Genomic DNA, 23,010 nt, shown 5'->3' with positions numbered 1-23,010 from the left:
CATCCCCCCACAGCCAAGCCAAACCAGGGAGACCAAGGAAGGGACCGTGGTCAGACACAATCTTGAATTTTAAGTACCATTTCCCACAAACAAAGCCAAAGTGAGCCAAGTCATGCCAGTAACTCCCAATGACTAGAACCCCAGAGGTCGCAGACTGTTCTCAGAAAGGCCACAGTTCAGAAAGCCAGAGATGAGCGGTGGCAGGGGCCCACAAGACCCTCAGATCAGCCTTCCTTAATCCTTGCTCCCTGCTCGCCCCTTAGCCACTCTGCTCACTTGACCTCTGGGCTAAGAATCCATCAGTCCCTTGTTGGCAAGGGATCCTGCCACCCACCCTGCCACCCTTCCTGCTGCAAACAACCACACCCCCACTCAAACAGGAGCCAAGCTCAGAATATGTTTCAGTGTATTCTTTCAGAACAAAACTGCCTCCGCCTCTGCTCAGAGCCCCTGTCTTATGAAGCCAAATAAAGTCATTGACTGGGGGCAAACTCAGCACGTGCCTTCCCTGAGCCTCATCAACAGAAATTCCTCCTGAGAGGGAAGATCTTGGTGTGGTAGGGAAAGGTCAGCTTTGCTCGCTCTGAATTTTCACAGAAAAAGTTCTCTGCCTCTTCTGGGCAGCTGTTTTGACAATAGGCAATACCAGGCCCCACTGAATTGAGAGATCCTCATGGCAAGTAGACCCTGTTATTCAGGGAGGTGCCCAGTCTGAAGGCTTTGGCTCTGTGACAGAGCTGATGAACTCTGGATGAGATCACCAGTGAGTCACTGTAGCTAGGGAAGAGGACCAGAACTGAGCCCCCATGCCCTCCCGCATTAAGAGACTGGGCGGGGCGGGGTGGGGGGGATGAGGAAGAACCAGGGGAAAAGAGGGCAAAGGAGCAGCCGCTGAAGTAGGATGAGAAGCAGGAGAGTGTGGCGTCTCGCAAGCCACGTGAGCTAAGTATTTCAAGGAAACATTTTCTAGAAGGGAAGGGACTGTCCCAAAGTCATAGAGAATTGGCAGTAAGTAGCTGAGGACTAGAACCCAGGGACCACGGATTCCCACTCCGTTTTCCATTACAGCTCTCTGGGCTCTGCAACATCTAACGGGGACTAGAGCAGAAGAGGGGACATGGCCAGGTTGTCTACCCTCCCGCCTACCTTGAGGGGGCGTGTTCTAGACTCACCTCGTGTTGCAGCCGGAATGCCAGGACAAGCTGAAGGCTTCAGAAGGGAAATGCATGGTGGTGGCCGCTTCAGGGCATCCCTCCAGCAGCTTGGCCACATGCCATGAGTGCGGCCTACTGACAGGGGCGTTTCTCCTACAGCAAGAAAGGAACAGGAAGTCAGCTTAGGGAACCAGGGCTGAAATCACTTCCCATGCAGCTTCCGCCCCCCCACCCGCGCTTTCCCTTAAATGAGGGAGAACATCTTGCAAGGAGCTGATATAGGAATCTTAGTGGCCCTCCTCAGCTCCCAGCCCTCAAATCTCCTTCATCCTGAGGGCGAGGTGTGGCTACACGGAACGTTGGCTCCGCAGGGCGGTTTTGCTCGTGGGTGTATCCCAAGCAGTGCCAGACACCATAGTAGATGCTCAGTAAGTATCTGTGGAAGAAATGAGTACTGCTGCCCAGTAAACAGTGAGCTACCCTAAGTTTTCTTTGAGGAAAAAAAAATCAATCTGGTCAGTCTTCCCACTTTTTCTCTACGAAAAGAAGAGGCAAGTGATTGGGAAGTTCAAACAAGTCAACACGAGGCTGCGAATCCTCCAGTTTTCACTTGTTCATTTGATAAGCATTTGTTGTATGTACCGTCTGGGCACAGCTCTGGGGATACAGACAGGAATCAAACACCATCTCTGCCCTTGAGAGCTTACAGATGAGTGAGAGCGAGAGAGCGAATTCAAATAAAGCCTGGTGAAGGCCCTGAGAGAGTGAAGGCTAAGATGGGTACAGAGGTGAGACGCCCGTGTTTGCAGGCAAAGAGGGGGGCAAAGAGCCCCAACTCCTGCCAGGGAACATAGCACAAAGTGGTGAAGGGCGCAGGGCGAGGCTGACAGAAGAGACTGGCTGCTCAGCACGGCAGGGGTACCTAAAGGGAAACAGGTTTGAGGCCAAGGCCCTGGATGCAACCACAGGGTCTGTCTGGTGCTGGAGGCCGCCGCCTTACTCTTGTGCTGACCGGCTTAGACAAGACCCATTCTTGTCCTCTGGTATATTCCCTGTGAAGAGACGCTGCCCTTGCAAGTGGGGAAGAATGACATGGGGAAGAGCAGAGCACACATGGGACATGGGTTGTGCCAGAAGATTAGGAGAAGACTGATGAGGTGGGGGAGGAAGGGACAGAAAGCAAGTAAGCAAGAAAAAGACAGATGTCAGAAGGACCAGGTGGATGATAGAGATAAGAGTGAGAGAGGATCGGGGCGCCTGGGTGGCTCAGTCGGTTAAGCGTCTGCCTTTGGCTCAGGTCATGATTCCAGGGTCCTGGGATGGAGACCCACGTCAGCTCCCTGCTCAGCAATGAGTCTGTTTCTCCCTCTCCCTCTGCCCCTCTGCCTGCTTGTGCTCTCTCTCTCTCAAATAAATAAATAAAAATCTTAAAAAAAAAAAAAGAGTGAGAGAGGATACCAAGAAAAACAAATGACAGAAAGGGAGAAAACTGAGAGACGTTATAGAGAAATACATAGTAAAGGGGAATGGGTGGTAGAGAGAGAGATGAATGACAGAGTAAGAGAAAAGGATGATAAATAAGGAGATGTGAGAGAGAAAGAGGATAGCTTCTTTACTAATTTATGCAGTCATTTACTGTGACAAGCTCCATACTAGACACTGAGGGTACAGAGTTGACTAGGATAAGGGGCCCTGTTTTGAACAAGCTTGTTATCTAGTGTGTTAAATCAGCTCCCTACCTCCCAGGAGCAGTATGAATAGACTTGAGCTGGATTCCATCCTAGCTGGGAATGCCCCTCACCCCAGCGGAAACACAGAAAATCCCAGAAGTACACGGCTCTAGAGGCCCAAGGCCTAAAAAGATAGTCCTGAGAAGAATGGCCCTGCTGGGGAAAACATGGGTTGAGTGGTAACAGGCCAGACACGGACAAGGAGGTGTGAGAGGAAGGGCAAGGGAAGCTGCTTGTCAAAGTTCAGGAACCAGAGCCACAGGTCAGCAGCCCTGGCTAGGATTTATGGGGAGGAAAGCCAAGTGAGGCCCCCACTTTTAACTATAGTGCTCTATTATGGGTTTCAGAGTGCCCAGCAGGGAGGCTTGAAGCACAAGAAGACCTTGGCGGGGGAGGAGGTGGGGGCTCTCTTCCAGAGTCTCATGCACAAAGCCATGATGCTAGAAATCCTTCCAGCTACTCTTAGGTGGTAGTCACCATTAACAACTATGTATAAAGCAGCTCACGGAAGTACTATGTACTGCTACATACTATGAACCATGTGTGTCTACTGTGTACTATGCTTCTAGGCACTGAGGGAGAATACAGTGGAGAACAGGGTACCTCTCTTATTTGGGGCCCTTCTTCCATATCCAGGATTTCCGAAGTTTTTCTGAGTCCAGGGTTTAACATGTGGGTGGTCAGCCTTGACACCACTTTCTCCCCAACCCTCCAGTCCCTCACTGAGTTCTACTGAGTCTTCTTTTATATCTTTCTGGCTTCTCTCTCTCTCTCTCCTCATTTTCATTGAGACTATTGCACATAATCACACTTCTCCTCCACAGAACCTGCCACCAACCCCTTCTATTCTAGTCCAGGCCCTTAACACTTTATATCCGAAATACTGTGTCAGTCTGCCAGCCAGCCTCCCCTTATTCCACCTCTAGTCATTGCTTTTATTTATTTATTTTTTAAGATTTTATTGATTTATTTGAGAGGGGGAGAGAGAGAGAACATGAGTCGGGGGCGGGGGGACAGAGGGAAGGGGGAGGCAGGCTTCCCGCTGAGCAGGGAGCCCGACACGGGGCTGGATCCCGGGACCCTGGGATCATGACCTGAGCTGCAGGCAGACGCTTAACGACTGAACCACCCAGGCACCCTCCAGTCATTGCTTTTAGATCATATCGTGTCAAACACCCATTGAATCGTAGCACTGGCCTATTCAAGAATCTTGGCTGGCTCCCTATTTCTTTCTTTTTTTTTTTTTTTAAAGATTTTATTTATTTATTCATGAGAGACAGAGAGAGAGAGAGGCAGAGGGAGAAGCAGGCTCCCAAGGAGCAGGAAGCCCGATGCGGGACTCGATCCCAGGACCCTGAGATCATGACCTGAGCCGAAGGCAGACGCCTAACCATCTGAGCCACCCAGGCGCCCCATGGCTCCCTATTTCTTACCCTGTTCTGCATCAAATATAAACTGGATCCGACTTTCAAAGCCGTCTGTAAGATAGCTTTACCCACGCAGCCCAATCTCCCATGGCTGCGCTCCAATCATGTCCTGCAACCAACTTTGTGCCTTTGCTGTTGGTTTTCCAACAGAATCTAGCACAGGCTCTGGAGATGGAGCACCTTGGTTTGAATTCCAGCTCTACCACTTAGGAGCTCTGTTCCGTTACCCAGGTGACTTCACTTCTCAGAGCTCCAGTTTCCATTGTAGTAAAATGCGGATAAAATACCTAATTCGTGCGGTTGTAAAGAACAAATGAGACAATGCATGTCAGCTGCTTAGAACAAAGTCTGGTAAGCCCTCAACCAATTTTAGTTATTACTCTAACTGTCCCCTTTGCCTGGAATCCCGCTCTCATTTTGTCAATCTGAACCCTACCTGTTCTTCAAGGTACTGCTCAAGTACCATGTCCTCCTGGGTGCTTGTCCTTAGTAATCAAGTCCTCACAATTTGGCCCATAATAATATGATGTTTTTATATTGCTTATCATCATTTCATCCCACCAACTGTATTGGGCCAGTAAGCAAGGAGACAGACACGAGTAGATGGATCTTGGTTCATATCCTAACCCTACCACTTTGGATGAGTGATTCTACACAAGTCACCTTAACCCATCTGAGCTTTGATTTTCTTATCTGAAAAAGGGAAAAATAATCCTTACCTGGCTGGGTTATTGTGAGGATTAAGGATAATATTCTCAAAGCATCTGAGACACAGCCTGATGCATAACAAGTGCTCAGTAAATAGTACATAGTCTATAACAAGGATTATCAGCTCAGACTTGTCCTTCTCGATGGTTCAAGAGTACTCCCACTGGGTTTGTCTACCCACTGTCAAGGTTCTGCTACACCACTCCCTTGTCCCACTTTGAAACATAGCTTACAAAGGCCCCTACTCGCTAGGGTTTCTCCAGGAGTAGGAAACAATCCCAAAGGAGACAGAAGCAAGGCAGTAGGGACTTTGGGACCATGGGGAGAAAACCACAAACTGGGGGAAGAAAAATCCTAGCAGAGGAACTGCAGCTAGAGCTGGGGCCTTTTAGCCCTAGCTTGGAAAGGAGAGGAAACTATCTATAGGGTCCGATACTTGGTCTAGTATTATTCCTAAACATCCCTAGACTTGGAGACAGTCCATACTTACATTCCACTCCTAGATGTGTGACCTTGGGCAAGTCACTTCCCTGAGTTGTAGATTCTTTATCTGTAAAATGAGGAAGATAACTATCCCTTACTCACGAGTTATAGCCTGGATTAAATGCAATCATGTGTTGAAATCACTTGGCATAGTGCCTGACATACCATGAACTTAAAAAAAAAATAACAACAGGGACCACTTATTGAATACTTAAGATGTGCCACGCACTAAGCACTTTGTATCCATTAATTGATTCTGTCCTCACTCCAACCTTATCAGTAAGAGCTATTATTATCCCCACTTAACAGATGAGGAAACAGAGACACAGAGAGCTGAACCACTTTGCCAACTTCAGAAAGCTGAAATTGCTTTGCCATGAGGATGAGGCTCAGAACCTCCAGTCCTTTCTAGGATACCGCAGGACCCCTCCTCCCCAAAGAGGGACCTGTCTCAATGAGCTGGTATATCTGTAGCTTCTCCTAGCTATTTCCACAAGAAGCAGTCAGAAAAGGAAAGTCCCGGTGGTCCTAGAGTTTAAACCATACCCTCTTTATGCAGTGGGGAAGAGGGATGAAGAGAAATAAGCAGAGAGGAAAGAAAATGCCAACCACCAATCATGCAGGTCCAGGCCCTCACCATGGAAGGAATGGTGCCAGTGGCCCGCCCTTTCTTCCAAGCCTGGCTCAGGTACTGTCATTAGCGCATACCCAACCATTCATTATCCCAAAGTTCCTTTCTTAGGAAGCAGAAATAAAGGGACATTGAAGAAAGAAAGCAGAAAGGGGTGGGAGAGAGGCGGCAGCCATGGCTACCAGCAGTACCTACCATGGAAGTTGCCCCTGGTGGGGAGATGGCTCAGGAGAAAGCTGGGTATCCAGCCAGCTCAGGGGCCCAACAACCCCTCCAGCCAGCCCCCGGGGCTCCTTTCTGCAGGCTGGATCTTCCCTTAGCTGGGACCCATCTGCCTTCCTGTTAAGACCTCCTGAGCTGAGGAGCCATCAGCCCCAGCTCCTGAGTGTGATCCAAGGGGCTCAGGCACAGTCAGGTCTCAGTTCCGAGAACAGAGAGGAGGAGCATTGAAGGCAAGGTATGGCCATCAGCCGGTGGACCTAGATGTGGCCACAGCCACAGGGACTGAAGGCCAGTGTCAGAGAGCGGGACGGGAGTGAAGACGCAGCTCCAGAAACCAGCCAGCACCCTGGTGGCAAAGGGAAGGATGAAAGGCAGTTCCAGCAGCATAAACAGCCCCCCTGTTCCCTACTCCAGCCTCCCCTGGGCCCTGGCCCACCCCCTTCCACAGCTCAGGGGCCAATAAGGAAGCTGGGCCCCCAGCCACTGCTAGAACTCAGGAAAGGAGCAAGGAAATGATGTTTGGGAAAGATAAAGCGAGTGTCTAAAAAGAATTTTTAAAAATACACGTAAGTGAGAGAGAAAAATACCCCAGACACACACACTTAAAAGAATTCCTGTGCTTCCTGAACTGAGCTGACCCCACCCAGCCATCTCCGTAGGTCCGCTGGGCCCCAGAAAAGGGAAGCCCAGATCAGCCAAGCCTAGCAGCCTCCAGGTCCAGAAGAGCAAGTAGGAAGGACTACGGCTTCTTTTACATAGCTGGGGGCAAGTGACCTAGAGATTTTCCAAGGGGAAGGTCCTGCTGAGACAGAAAGACTTACAAACCAGTCTGGGTCGTAGTTTACAGGATCTGCACTTCCTGTGGGCATCTGAGCAGATCCAAGGAAAACCTCATTTCGCAGCAGAGACCCCAACTCCAGAATAGTGGCGCTTGGAGTCAGCATCCCTGGCTCTGCCATGAATTTGTTCTGACCTCTGGCAACTTACTCCCCCTCGCTGAGCTTCCGTTTCCTCTCGGCAAAATAAAACATTGCGCTCCATTGAAACAAACAACTCTTCCAGCTGTAGCATGCTCTGACGTCATAGTCCTAGGCCCCAGGCTGGGGCTTCAGATGATGTCCTCACTGACCTGTGCGACAGCCAGAAACCAGAGCAACCCCACGTGAATTTGTTGCATATCCCAAGCCCCAAGTCAGGCATCAGAGTTTAATTTCTCTCTGGGATTTAGAGTTGGGGGTTTCCCTTTGTAATACTCCTTATCCCCATTCCAGTTTCCCTTGGCCTCTGGTCCTAAGTCCAGCAATTTCTGGCCCAAGAGGGCTTACATGAGCCCCCTCAGGACAAGAAGGATGCCCAGACCATTCCTCTCTGGGGAAATCATGCCCGGAGGCCTCTTGCCCTCTCTTCCCTCTGTACCGCCCAGGGAAGTCTGGGTTGACTTTTGTCTATTCCCCAAAAGGCAGGTGCCATCCAAAGAAGCCCTATAGGCCCTCCTTTGGTAGTTGGTACTGTACAGAGGAAGGCTGGGGATTTTATGGGCATATCAATCTGGCTTGGAGTCTCAGCTTTACCACTCACTCCTTGTTTGGCCTTGGGCATGTCACAGACCTTCCATTTTTCTCACCTGCCGGCATTCAATAAATGGGGCCTGCTGTTAATATTATCTTCTACCCCAAATAATAATGGGCAAAGTATTGTTAACAGCAAGAAAAATAACTTTTGCGAGCCAAATGAAGATGAAAGCGAAAGGACTAGTTAAAAGAAGGTTCAAAACCGATGGTTCCCAGAGAGGAGAGGGCTGGGGGGATGGGTGAAATAGGAGATGGGGATTCAGGAGGGCACTTGTTGGGATGAGCACCGGGGATGGAAGTGTTGAATGGCTATATTGTCCACCTGTAACTAATATAACACTGTATCTACACTGGAATTGAATACAAAACCTAATTAAAAAAAAGAAAGAAAGAAGTAAAAGAATGTTCAAAAGCCAAACCTAGTACTCAAGTACTCAGAGCTTCTCAATCTTTAGTGGGCATACTAATGGCCTGGCCATCTTGTTAAAATGCAGATTCTGTGTCAGTAGGTCTAGAGCGGGCTCCAGATTTGACTTTCTCACAAGCTCTGCAGTAATGCGAATGCCGCTGGTGTGATCACCGTTCTTTGACAACACACAATACAGTACCAGGATAAGCCCTGGTCCGAAAAAGCAGCAGGATAAACGGTCTCTTCTCGTGTCATTACTCAGGCCTCGATGCCCAGCCTTCCCTAATCTTCTGGTCACCAAGTGCCTTTTTTCCTCCTTCCACTCAGCAACCTAGCACCTAACAGTGCTTCCCTGATGAGGCCTGCTGATCCCCATGTCCTAACAAAATAAAGAAAAAAGAGTTTGACAGTAGTCTGGCCCTCTCAGTGGCCAGGTGAGGTGGAGGAAATTATGATGAGAGGTGCAAACATGCTCCTGGGACTTGCTGAGGTAGGGGAGGTGGGGTGGGCAGATGAGTTGGGGAGTCACCAGGTGAGGTGATAGGATGGGCAGGTGGGCACAGACAGCATATACTTGAAAAATCCATAGGCAAAGGAAGATAAAAGAGGAACACAAGCAGTTTGGCCAGTTTGGGAGTTGAGAGAGAGGCTGGGGAAGGGGGTGGGGGTAAAAGGGGTATCCTCTCCCTTAGCACTGCTGAGTTCCAGATTAGGTGACCAAGTATAACCTCCTATGTTTGGGGGAAGGTAAAGATGAGTGCTTTTCTTTTTTTAAGATTTTATTTATTTGTCAGAGAGAGAGGGACACGAGCACAAGCAGGGGGAGTGGCAGGGGGAGAAGCAGGCTCCCTCCTGAGCAGGGAGCCCAATGCAGGGCTCAGTCCCAGGATCCCGGGATCATGACCTGAGCCGAAGGCAGACGCTTAACCGACTGAGCCACCCAGGTGTCCCAAGATGACTGCTTCTTTTCCAAGCACTCAGAAAATAAGAACTTGGCATGGGTGCAAGAGGAGGATGGGCACATGCAGGTGAAAGTGGCAGATAAGCCAGAAGCTAGCTCCCAGAAGAGTCCTCTGGTAAAAAACTTGCGAGAGATGAGGAGAGGGAGGCAGAAAAATTCTGGAATGAGTGCCCTGGTGGGCTGTCACCCCAGTATCTTCTGACAGCACTACCTGTCTCTGACCCTGGCTCCCAGCAGACCCGTCAAACAATACTTAGAGGCAAACAGAGAAAGAGAACCATAGCTCTGCCCCAACCCAGGGCAAGAAGGAAAATACGGCCTGTGTTGCTGGGGATTGTGCTTAATCCGAGGTCTGGGCCATAACCTACTGCAGGCTCTTTCCTCTTTTGAAAAGTGTTTAGATAAGGAGAAGCACAAAAGTGTCCTTGATTAGCTCTGTTTACTTTCTGTGGTTCTTCCAGCCTCCCCCTGAACAGCACATTCCACCTGCCCCATATGAAGGAGTCCAAGCTCATCCTGGCCAGCTCAGCAGGAAGGGAAGCCTGCACACCGACTGGTGGACAGAACAATGCACGGCTTGTTTATCTGACAAAATAGGGGAAAAGCTGCTTGATCACCATGGAGGGATACAGAGCTACGAAGGCCCACTCACACCCCACTGTTAGTGGGGGGCCTTGCAGCCTGGTGATCCAGAGACCCTTTCTTTTTTTTTTTTTTTAAGACTTTTATTTATTTATTTGACAGCGAGAGAGGGAACACAAGCAGGGGAAGTGGGAGAGGGAGAAGCAGGCTTCCCGCTGAGCAGGGAGCCCAAAGTGGGGCTTGGTCATGACCTGAGCTGAAGGCAGACGCTTAACTGACTGAGCCACCCAGGAGTCCGGAGACCCTTTCTTATTACAGACCAAACCAAGGGGGAATATGTACATGTATGTGTGTATGTGTGTGTGTAAGTGTGTGTGCATGTATGTATAATTTTAAAGACAACTTTTCCAACAGTGGCTTTCTCGTCAGTCTGGGGAAGTTATAATTTGGGTCACCTGAAATGTGGGTATTTTATGTAGAAGGGGCTTTGGTATCATTCTGCCTCCCCACCTTCCCCACCTCTTCCAACCTCCCCTTACTTCTCTGAATACTCAGGTCAAGTTCTTTTGTATAAATCTGCTGGATCCCCCTCTCCACGCTCCACCTTGGGGTCCATCCCTAGCTAAAAGGAAACCCAGGGTAGTGAATAAGAAAGGGAATGCTGTGGTGGAAAGAAAGACTCCCTCAAATGCTGTGGTGTGTGTCAGGGGGTGCCTTTTGGCTCTCCAAGTAGGCAGTGATACCTCATCTGATTTGGGCCTTTATATTTGACCTTCTGTTTTCATGTATCCATTTTCACATTGGAATCTTTAAAACATGGGGACACCTCTTTTGAAAGAAGATTGGAAAGAGGCAAACTGTGAATGATGCAGGAGAGCCTTGCAAATATGAGGAGCTAAAAAATGCTTAGTACTTCAGAAACATACTACTTGGAATTCTCTTTCAGTGTGCACTGGAGAGCATATTTTAGTTTTTCTATGTGTAGTCTAATAAGACATACACATCATAGACTGCTTCTTGTCAGTGATCCCAAAGGCAGGGAGGTTGACAGTGCATATTTCACAGCTTCTAGAAGCAAGGGGAGCAAGTCAAGACTGAATAATGAAAGAGACTTTTTCTCACTTTCCTGTATATACAAAAGCTAAGAGTCTATCACTAGAGGCCTCAGGGAGACTTCTGGAGAGCACACAGGGAAAATGACAACAGGTTCATAGAGCACCATCTTCTGAGTCAGCTTCTGCTATGATGCCCAATTTCCTAAACCAACACCCAGAGTGATAAAGAAGGTGGAGGTTGTTTGTCCCCCAGCTCTGGTTTCTATTAGTAATATTTGTCGTATCCCGTGGGAAGGAGGTTATGGGAATAATACAAGATTTCTTTTCTTCTCCCCTTAAGCCAAATATCTTCTTCTGCTCAAACTCAGTATTAGAGATACCTCTTTTCAGGGGGATGATGGAACCCACAGAGGTTTCCCCCAAAGTCAAGTCTCAAAGCCCTTAGAATTACTTCTGGCCACTCTTCAACTCATCTCCACTACTAAGGACATGAAGCCAACAATAGTGAATACCCCAGTAGAACCAAGAGCACCCACTCACTCTGCTTTGAGCAAACATGACAATGAGGAAGGGCCAATGCTCAGTGGAGCTGGACCACAGTGAGCTAGGTGGACAGTAGTGGGAGATGAGGTTGCGAAAGCGCCAAGGCCAGATGGTGGAGTTCTCAAAGGCCAAGGTAAGAAGCATACATTTAAATCTCACTGCAGTGGGAAGGCAGTGGACATTGTTCAGCAGGGGACTACCATGATTGAAGTTTTATAAAGATCTCACCTGACTGATGGATTTAGGTAGGACAAGAGTAGAAGCCAGGGAACCAGTTGGAAAGTCTCTTGTAGGTAAGAGATGATGGTGGTTTGTTCTAGGGAGGAAGCAGTAGGGTAGAGAAAAGAAGCTTGATTAGAGATATCTTGAAGAGGTAGAGCTGACAGGACTTGTTGATGGATTGAATGTGGAGAGTGAGGGAAAAAGAAGACACCATGACATTTGGGTCATCTGGCATCTGTACCTTCTTAGCACAGAATTCATTCCCGAAACTGAGTCATTAGGAGTTCTAAAAAAAAAAAAAAAAAAAAGTTGGCAGTCTTCACCATTCTTTTATTCAAGCATTGATGGAACTTCCATCTACATTTAAGGTACATGGAGAGGTACTATGGGACATGCCAAAATGAAGACTATATAATCCCTGTGCTCAAAAAATTTATAATGTGATAGGGGATGAATAGAAATACCTAAGTAACCACTAAACCCTAACGAGAATGTCATGTCATGAAGGAAATGCTGACAGAAGGAGTGTTTAAAAAAGGAGAAAGCACAGCTGGTTAATCAAGGAAGACTTCACAGCACCTCTAAGCTAAGTCTTGAAGACCCAGTTTAAACTGGAGGAGGCTGGAGAAGTCGTGCCAGGTTTTGCATAAACAAGAGGGGGAAAAGCGGGAATATGCTGAATGAAGAACGTGTGGTTTCTATAAGGCACACAGGAAGTAAAATAAAAACGATGGTAAGAATATGGTGGGCCACAGTGTCAGGGTAAAGCATTTACTTAATATAACCCAAGAGGCAAGAGAGAGGTTTTGGAGGTTCCAGGATAGGAGAGCAACATGGTAAAAGCAGTGTATTGGGAAGGTTATGCTGGTAGCCACATGTAGGACGAATTATGTGGACAAATACTGAAAGCACAGAGAAGTGAGCAGGCTAGCACCACAGATACGATAGAGCAAGACAGCGGGGATGGAGCAGAAGGGAAGGATGGGAGGGAGGACATGAGAGACAGAATCAACAAGGTCGGACTACTAACTAAATACGGAGGAGAGAATGGGGTTGACGTGACCATGAAGCACGTGGGAGAACAGTGCTATTACTCATCTAGATAGGGAAGTCAGAGCAGAAGCTGGTTGCAGGAGAAATGTTTGATTTTAGACAGGAGTTTGTTTCATAGGCTGTTGAATTATGTAGATAGGCATGCCTAGCAAGCAGCTTAATGTCTGGGCTGCAGTGCTAGAAAGAGATTAAGGCAGGCTCTGGACCTGCGGTCATTATCCCAAGAGGAGGCAGTGGATGCTGCTACAGTGGACGTAACTGCCCGTAGTAAATGTGTGCAAAGAGGGTGGGTGACGGGTCTCCACAGAACAGCTAGAGTTCAGGTGGGAGAAGAAGAAAAGCTAATCAGAGAGACACAACAATAAAATGCCATTTTCAATGATATCGGCAATATGTATTTTTAAACTAAGTGTCAACAAATTTGCAGGAACACAGGCATTCTTACGCACTGCTGGGTGGGAAAGGATATGGGTACACATTTGCTGGAGGGAAATGTGCCATAGCAAGAGACATTAAAGTGTTCCTACTGTGCTTGCTTCAGCCAACATACACTAAAATTGGAATGATACAGAAATTAGCATGGCCCCTGCAAAGAATGACATGCAAATTTATGAAGCACTCCATTTTTCTCCCCTGGAATTAGACAGCATTACTGGTTGCGCAACCTTGTGAATACACTAAAAACCACTGAATGACACACTTGAAAGTAATGAATTTGATGGTATGTGAGTTACATCTGTTTTAAAAAATGTTCCTACCCTTTGATCCAGTCTTCTCACTCCTAGGATTCTATCCTAAGAGAGCAAGCAGACATGCACACATTGATTTATGTACATGAAGTGTCATGTACCGCAGGGATATTTATAATGCTAAAAACAGGAATATCCTAAGAGTCCAACATTTAGGAAGAGTTAAGTGAAGTATTATACATCTACAGGAAGGAATAATAGTCTGCCATTAAAAACCATGTTTCTCAAGACTACTTAATGATCCTGGAAAAGGCTCACAATATAATAGTAAGTCAAAGAAAAGTACATAAACCTGTATGTAGTACCAGCCCAATTCAAAAAATATATATGCATGTATAATGCATGTATATATGCATTATACTCATGTATAATCATACACATATTAAAAGGCTGAATACAAATACACTATATCTTCCCAGTAGGTATTTATCTCTATGTGGCGGAATTAAGGGTCTTTCTTTTTTTTTAATATTAGATTTATTTCTTTTTTTTATTATGTTATGTTAATCACCATACATTACATCATTAGTTTTTGATGTAGTGTTCCATGATTCATTGTTTGTGCATAACACCCAGTGTTCCATGCAGTATGTGCCCTCTTTAATACCCATCACCAGGCTAACCCATCCTCCCACCTCCCTCCCCTCTAGAACCCTCAGTTTGTTTCTCAGAGTCCATAGTCTCTCATGGTTCGTCTCCCCCTCCGATTTCCCCCCTTTCCTTTTTCCCCTCCTGCTATTTTCTTCCTTTTTTTTTTTTTAACATATAATGTATTATTTGTTTCAGAGTGTCCATCGACAGATGAATGGATAAAGAAGATGTGGTATATATATACAATGGAATATTATGCAGCCATCAAAAGGAATGAAATCTTGCCATTTGCAACGACATGGATGGAACTGGAGGGTATTATGCTGAGTGAAATAAGTCAATCAGAGAAAGACATGTATCATATGACCTCAGATATGAGGAATATTAAGGGTCTTTCTTAATATTTTTTATGCCTTTACAAAATTTCAAAGCTTTCTACACTACACTGCATTATAGTTGAATGAGAAAAAGTTTTCAAAGAAAAAAGACACCGTTCTACATGGATATATCATTTACCCTGACAATTGTCCAATACAACTGTCTGATACATTTAAGTTAGGAATCTGCAATTATACTTGTAATTCCACTTAACTATTTCAAACATCTGGATTTTGCCCTCAGGTAAATCAGCCTAGAGCCCACCAACTAGCAAAATGCTTCACCAACCAATGATTTGCTGCTTGGTAGTGTATTCCTCTGTTTATTCTACTACTAAACCAAAACCAAAACCAAAACCAAAACCAAAAACCAACCCCCCCAAAAAACAACAAAAAAACCCCAAAACAAAAAATACCCCAAAACCCCTCCATCTGACAGGTTTTTTAACCCCAATATCAGTACTGGGAGCTGTTCTTTGCTGTGAGAGGTGGCCAGGGCTGGAAGAATAAGGAGCAAGTTGAAGAGAGACCAGGCAAAGGAAAGGGGTCAAGTCAGGGTCAGCATCAAGGCTGTGCCCAGTGGGTTGAAAGAAATTACTACTGAGGGCATTTTTTTTTTAAGATTTTATTTATTTATTCATGAGAGGCAGAGAGAGAGAGAGCGAGCGAGAGAGAGAGAGGCAGAGGCAGAGGGAGAAGCAGGCTCCCTAGGGAGCAGGGAGCCCGATGCGAGGCTCAATCCCAGGACCCTGGGATCATGACCTGAGCTGAAGGCAGACGCTTAACCAACTGAGCCACCCAGACGTCCTACTCAAGGCCTTCTTGGCTATAGTTTCTTCCCAAGTGCCTGTCCTGGTGGGACAAAATTGCATGAAAAGGGGACAAGGCACAGGAAAATCTGGTGCGGGGTGTGGCAGCAAGTACCATTTGTGAAGCCATCTAATTGCTAATATTTGTATACTGTTCACAAAGAACTTTCATAGACACCGGTCCATTTAATCCTTACAACCACCTTATAAACTCCACTGCAGGAAAGACAAAACTCAGGCTCAGGGGTGAAATAAATCACACAAGGCTTGAAACCAAGTTCTTCACTTCCAAATTCCTGTGCTTTTTCCCTAAACAGTGGTTCTCAAAGTTTTTTTTCTATAGATCAGCATCAGCATCAGTGAGAACTTGTTTAGAAATGAAATTCTGGGGAGGGGGGGTGGGAGGATGGGTTAGCCTGGTGATGGGTATTAAAGAGGGCACGTTCTGCATGGAGCACGGGGTGTTATGCTCAAACAATGAATCATGGAACACTACATCTAAAACTAATGATGTAATGTATGGTGATTAACATAACAATAAAAAATTTTAAAAAAAAAGAAATGAAATTCTGGGGCCCCGCTCCAGACCTTCTGAATCAGAAACTCTGGGAGTAGGGCCCAGCAATCTGAACTTTAACAAGCCCTCCAAGTGATTCTACTGCACACCCAAGTTTGAGAGCCATCACTCTAAAGAATGCTACCATGCATTTTAAAACAGATTTTCAAATGGCTTCTTTAAAAGCCCAGTGATGGGGGGGCGCCTGGGTGGCTCAGTTGGTTAAGCGGCTGCCTTCGGCTCGGGTCATGATCCTGGAGTCCCGGGATCGAGTCCCGCATTGGGCTCCCTGCTTGGCGGGGGGTCTGCTTCTCCCTCTGACCCTCCTCCCTCTCATGCTCTCTGTCTCTCATTCTCTCTTGCAAATAAATAAAATCTTAAAAAAAAAAAAGCCCAGTGATGGGTATTAAGGAGGGCACATACTGCATGGAGCACTGGGTGTTATAAGAAAATAATGGATCGTGGATCACCACATCAAAAACTAATGATGTATTGTATGGTGACTAAAATAACATAAAAAAAAAGCAACTGATAAAAAAAAAAATACTGGCTGCTGGGCACCTGGATGACTCAGTCATTAAGTGTCTGCCTTCGGCTCAGGTCAAAATCCCAGGGTCCTGGGATTGAGCCCCGCATCCGGCTCCCTGCACAGTGGGGAACCTGCTTCTCCCTCTTCCTCTAGCCTTCCCCACTGCTCATGATCTCTCTCTCTCTCTCACTCACTCAAATAAATAAATAAAATCTTTAAAAATAAATAAATAAATATATAAAATAATGTCTGCTGATGCTTTGACTTATGTGGGGTCTTGTCTTCCAAGGCAGGCTGGGAGCCTCTCCTCAACTGTCAGTGGCTGTGTACATAATCGAGTGGGCTGCCTGAATAGAGTTTGGGCTCCAGGGGCAGGTGGGAACATACTACTTCATGGTGAGGAAGGTGCCAGAACCAAGAGGGCCAATCTCTGCTCACATCTTCCCTGTTTGAGGGGGTATGGGCTGGTGAGCAGCTGCCATATATCTACCTCCCCTTCTGAAGTTTCTCTCCATAAAGGCTTTCGCATGGTTCCCCAATGTCCTGCATAAGTTCCTGGGAAATTTCCTGATATGATGTATTTACATTTGCAAACCTCTAGTTGCTCAAGCTTTTCATTTCTTTGGTTTTCATTTTGTTTTTTTTAGAGGGTTTTCAAACAACAATTTAAGAAAAAAGGCAGCAATTGAAACAAAATTATTTTCCTTCTGGGGAACATGAACTCCCCTACTCATGCCTCCCCAACCCACTCCTTACCCAGTTTCCTCACTGCGGGGTAACTGCTTGCTCACTCTCTCTCTCTCAGGCATGCATGCACTCCTGCACTCAATCATACACATTCCTTCCCCTTGGGATGGAGAATAAACAAATCAGTTATTTTTTTAAAAATTGGACTTGACTTAAATTGGATTTTAAATTTTGTCAAGGTAATGCTTGTAAAATTGAAACAAAACTCATACATAAATATAGATTTAATTTGAAAACACTAACGCTAAAAGACAGAATCACAATGAAAATTATAAAGTATTCAAAATTCTAGCAGTGAACAGAATTTGTTCATTGCTTTGTCCTCAGCATCTTGAATTGTGCTTGCTTGGCTCTCAGTGAATGAATGAATGAATGAATGAATGAATGAATTCAATTCTAGTACCTATGTAGAAAGGGAAATATATTTTTTTGTATTTTTGTGTTTCCCTTTCTACGTAAGTACTAGCATTGAAAAATGTTGGGAGTCCACATGTTGGAGTCCATGTTGGGGGTCCACAAGGAGTATGAATGCACAGCATTCAGGCAAGAGGGCTTTGACACTGGAGACATGTCCTGTGGAACACTGAGAAACCACAGAACTTTAGGGTATCCTGACCTGCCCAGCACAGAATATATAACGTCTACTAACCTGCAGGCAAAAAATCTACATAAAGGAGGCCATGCTTGAGGTCTGACCTTGAAGGAAGGGTAAGGATTGACCCAGATGAAAGGTACTCCTGTAGAAGGAATAGCATGTGAAAATCATGGAAATAGGAGGGAAAAATGGTGTACTGAGATTAGGATGTGAGAGGAGGGGTGGTGAGAGGTAAAGCTAGAGAAGCAGGCTGGGCCAGAACATGGGAGAACTAAGTCGCTATGTAAATGAGTTTGGCTTTCCCACAGGCACTGGGGAGCCAGTGCAAGATTTTAAGTTCGACAGTGGCAGAACCAGATTTGCATTTTGGAAAGATGTATCCGTTGGCATCAGGGAGAAAAGAGGCAGGTGGACCACTTAGGAAATAAATGTTACAGTCCAAGTGATCTCTGATTCAGGGATAGAGTGGAGAGCTATATTTGAGAATTGTCTTGTCTGGGAGGTAGGACTAATAAATCCTGGTGTCTGATTGGACAGATGTGAGGAGTAAAGAAGAGGAGGGAGCCCAGAATGTCTACCAGATTTCTCACTTCAGTAAGTGATTCAGCCTGTCACCAATACCAGCAGAAGAGTAGGGAGGGAAATCAATCCAATTTTGGACAAGTTGATTTTTAAGTATTTTTTTTTTAAAGCAACATTTGCAGAAGGCAAACCATTCAAAGAGTACAAAGGCATAAACAATAAAAAATGAGTCCTCCACACACCTGGGGAAACCACTGTTAACATTTTCTTGTTTATCCCTGGAAAGTAGTATGGTATAGTATTAAAAGCATAAGTTCTGAAAGCAGACTGTCTGGATCTGAATCTGTTACTGCTAGCTGTATGGCCTTGGGCTGGTTATTTAACATCTCTGCCTCACTTACATCATCTGTAAAATGGGAATTATAAAAATAGAACACCAAAAAAGCATACAAGAATATTGTTCAGAAACTTGATGTTTGTGCTAACAATATATCTTGGAGATAATTTCATATCTGTGTGTACTTTTCCACAAATTTTTAACAACTGGATAGTATTATATCATGTGAATTTTGTTCAGTTTATTTAACCTTTATCCAATTAATGAAAACTGAGGTTGTTTCTATTTTTTTTTTTTGCTATTACAAATAATGCTGCAGTGAATATTTCTGTAATCTTCACACACACAGATGATTATATCTATTAGATAAAGTGGAATTGTGGTTCACAAAATATGTGAATGTTTGTGATAAAGTCTCCTGAAATCCAAAGAGGTTATGTTAATTTGCACTTCCACCAACAATGTATTACAGCAATGCTTTTCAAACTTTAATGGGCAAACAAATCACCTGGGGTCCTCATTAAAATGCAGATTCTGATTTAGTAGATCTGGGTTGGAACTGCATTTCTAACAAACTCTGGGTTGATACAGATACTGCTGGTCCAAGGATCACACTCTGAGTAGCAAGGTATATAGCAAGGTGTAAGAGTGCGTTTCTCCGCATGCTTGCCGAAAAATAACGTATACCGAACGCTCTGAGTTTTGCCATTCTGATAGGTGAAAGTTGTATCTTAAGGTAAGAGTTGTTGCTTAAATAAATCTATATTTCTTTAATTATGAGTGTTGGTGAGCATCTTTTCATTTATTTTTATAGACCAACTTTCTTTTTTTCTCGACTGCCTGTTTAGGTCCTTTTTTCTCTTTTATAATGATTTGTTGGTATTTTCCTTAGTGATTCTCAATCTCAAGAGCTCTTTATGTATAAAGGGAACAAGCTCCCATATCAGATGCAAAATCTTCTTCCCAGTTTTTTGTCTTTAGATTTTGTTTATGCATTTTTGTTCTGCTGTACATTTTAACTTTGGTGCAGTCGAATTTAACAATTTTCTCCTTGATGGCTTCCTTTGTGTCTTGTTTTGAAAGACCTTTAATATTTCAAGATAAAATCATATATTAAAAATCATATACTAAACTATGTCTTTGGATCAATTTCTAGACCTAAGTATGGTCCATTGATCTGGCACATGAATATGCACCAGTTTTAATTAAACTGTTTTAATTACTGTAGTTTTATATTATGTTTCAAAGGAACTGGTCCCTTTCTCCCTTATTACTCTTCTTTTTCAGACCTTTCCTGACTAATCTTATAGATTTATATTTCCATATGTACTTTAGAATCACCTTGGGCATGCTAGATTATGATGTGTCTGGGAGACAGCTTGGTGAAGAAGTGTAATGTGCAGTTGAATCCGGAATCTAGAAGTGTGGGTCTTCTCTGGATATAGATATCTGGGAGTTATCAGCAGTACCTGAAGCCTCTCAGGAAAAGTTCATAGAATGAGAAAGAGAGTCTGAGACCAAACTTTAGGTTAGCAGTTCTCGAAGTTCAATACTCAGACCAGCAGCACCAGCACTACCTGAGAACTCCTTGGGCCCTGACTGGATCAGAAACTGTAGGGAGGAGGGCACCAATATGTTCCTTAACAAGTCCTCCAGAGAATTCTAATGCACACTCAAGTTTGAGGACCACTGTTTTAGGGTATACCAGTAGTTAGGAGACAAATTAAGGAAAAAGAACTGAAAATAAGCAGTAGGAAGAAAACCAGGAGAAAGAGATGTTTAATAATCAACGAGAAGAAATTTCCAAAAAGAAGTATTCAACAGGGCTAATATTTATTAAGCAACAACTTCTTCCAAAGGGCTTTATACATGTCATCTCACTTACCCACATGACTCCAAAGGTTATAGAAATCTTCGTACAGATGAGGAAATTGTGATTAGGTAACTTGCTAAAGGTTGGCCAGTTGGTAAATGATTTGATGCCAATGCTATTATATATCAATGGCTACCTTCCTTCCTCTGTACTATACTGCTGAAAAACTCTATTAAAATTGCCCATTGGAAAAGGAGAAGGAAGATGCTCCTTCCCTGTTTTTTCAACCTGGAGGACACTAATGCATCTTGGAACTATACAGAGAGGAGTGTTGTAGTAGTGGAAGAAGCCAGACTGTAGTGGGGAAATGGGAGGGAGGAAAGGGAGACAATGAATATAAGAACACTTCAAGAGCTTAAGGAGCTGGGCTGTGAAGGGAAAGAGAATAGTTGTTAGAGGAGAATGAAGGTCAAGGGCAGATGATGTTTTTAAGAGGAAGTGATTACCTAAAGATACTTATGTGTAATTGAGACTAGTTTATTTTTTTTAAGATTTTACTTATTTATTTGACAGAGAGAGTGAGAGAGCACAAGCAGGGGGAGTGGCAGGCAGAGGGAGAAGCAGACTCTCTGCTGAGCAGGGAGCCAGATGCAGGACTCAATCCCAGGACCCCAGGATCATGACCTGAGCCAAAGACAAGCCACTTAACCGACTGAACCACCAAGGCATCCCTTGAGACTAGTTTAGATTGGGAATAGCATTCTATGGGTCTAGAACAATCTTTGGTCCCGATCTCTCACCTGAGCACCACACCAGTTCTACCTATGCTCTACAACTGCCAGTTGAATCTCTATGTATCAATCACCTCAAACTGAAGAGAAAACCAAAGAAAAGCCAAACAAACATTGACATCAAGCCTAACTCTTCCTACTTTAGCTTTTAAAAAATCTTATTTGTTTGCTTTACATCTTTAAAAGTCTGACTGGCTCAAACCTTGTAACCACCATTTACTTCTCCTCTTCTTTAGCCTGTGTACTGAATCAGTCACCAAATCCTAGCTTTGAAATATCTCCCCCATTAACTCTTCTAGTCTACTCTACATAAGCAATCATACCACATGGCCACCCTACATCCAGTCCAACCCACACCAATTTCCCACAAACGCCAATTTCATTCTTATTCACTTATTCACAATCCTGCATTAGTTCCCCACTGCCTACTGGGTAAAGTTTGCTTTTCTGGACTTTCTATAGATTATTCAAATTTTCCTCTTACTGATTCTCTACATAAATCTTAAGTTGGATGGGCTTCCTTAATAGTCTCCAAACCTATGTTTCTCTCCATCCTCTCTTTATGCCTTCCCACATATCATTTAGGAATTCAGCCAACCTCCCCCGTTTTTAACTTTTTTTTTTTGCAAGCTTCTTGTGATGTTCTTCTTCCAATTTTCATAACCACTTGCTGCTGGTATCACTCATTTTGACAATCATGTATTTCCTTGCTCAACCATTTTACCTATATATGTCTCATCTCCCTCCACTAGAGTTCAGAGCTAGAGCATACTTCTGCTATGATCACCACCACATTGTTTAACATATTGCTATGTACATGCTAAGCACTCACACTCAAAAATATTTATTAAATCAATGACATTGTATCATGGGAACTTGCTATTTAAAGAGATATTTGGTGAATTAATGTTTAGAAAATGCCTATTTCTTTTTAATTTTCAAATGTCATATTAAAAACAGTACACGTTCACTGGTGATATACCTGGTATCAGGTAGTGTTCTAGGGATTTTCTCATGAAGTACCTATTTAATCTTTACCATATCCCTGTCAGGTGCGAAGTACAGCCCTGAATCACCCGTAAGGACAAGACTATGAGATGGTTAGGGCTTGCCTAGTATTTCCATGATTTCCACTGAGTACTCACTCTACACTTAAATCCCCCAAGTCCATTGCTCTATTCTTCATAACAGGTTCCTTTCTTTCCATTTTTATTTTTCAAACAGGATCCTATGGTTCTTAGTTGAATTATAAACATTATTCTTCTAGAGTCTTGGTGTAAGAAAAATTCTAATTAACAAAATAGGTAAATAATGAGTATATTTATATCTCAAGTTTAGTGTCTAATTACAGTTACTATGAGTAATGAGAGAAAGTACCATTGTGTCCCCAAAGTAAATCTGTGCCATAATGCAAAGGGGGATGAGATGAAGCAGGGTGCTGTATTAACATTTGTAATTATGCATCTTATGTTCTAAAAATGAATTGTTGTTTGACAGCAAGGGAAAATGACAATCATAAGAATTATGGCAAAAGCACATAAGGTTAATCAACATATAATTGACTCACAAATATGCACATTTTAGATGTTTTCTTTTACTGGTGTTTATGATTTATTATTTAGAAACACTGTAAACTAATCTACCAGAATATATTTCCCTATTAAAGATGCCTGAAATGAAAACACACACACATAAAGTGAATTAATTTTTTTTTATTCTTATGTTAATCCCCATACATTACATCATTAGTTCTAGATGAAGTGTTCCATGATTCATTGTTCGTGCACAACACCCAGTGCTCCATGCAGAACGTGCCCTCCTCAATACCCACCACCCGGCCCCC

General features: G+C 44.3%; 1 protein-coding gene and 1 pseudogene across 1 annotated transcript in view; one reads left to right on the top strand and one right to left on the bottom strand.

Moving 5' to 3' along the window:
- The window catches only part of SHROOM4 (shroom family member 4), a 187,272-nt gene that overhangs the window by 30,899 nt on the left and 133,363 nt on the right, over window positions 1–23,010 (bottom strand). Inside the window, exon 3 of the mRNA XM_081807954.1 lies at window positions 1,173–1,307. Within this exon, the coding sequence (XP_081664080.1) occupies window positions 1,173–1,307 (135 nt within the window). The remainder of the gene's footprint in view (window positions 1–1,172; window positions 1,308–23,010) is intronic.
- Window positions 13,282–13,381, top strand: LOC115938378 (U6 spliceosomal RNA; annotated as a pseudogene).

Source organism: Leptonychotes weddellii, chromosome X, assembly GCF_054177405.1.
Source record: "Leptonychotes weddellii isolate Sample4059 chromosome X, ASM5417740v2, whole genome shotgun sequence".
Classification (NCBI taxonomy): Eukaryota; Metazoa; Chordata; class Mammalia; order Carnivora; family Phocidae; genus Leptonychotes; species Leptonychotes weddellii.
The sequence above is the reverse complement of the archived record's forward strand: the minus strand, read 5'-3'. Positions and strand labels throughout refer to the sequence as shown.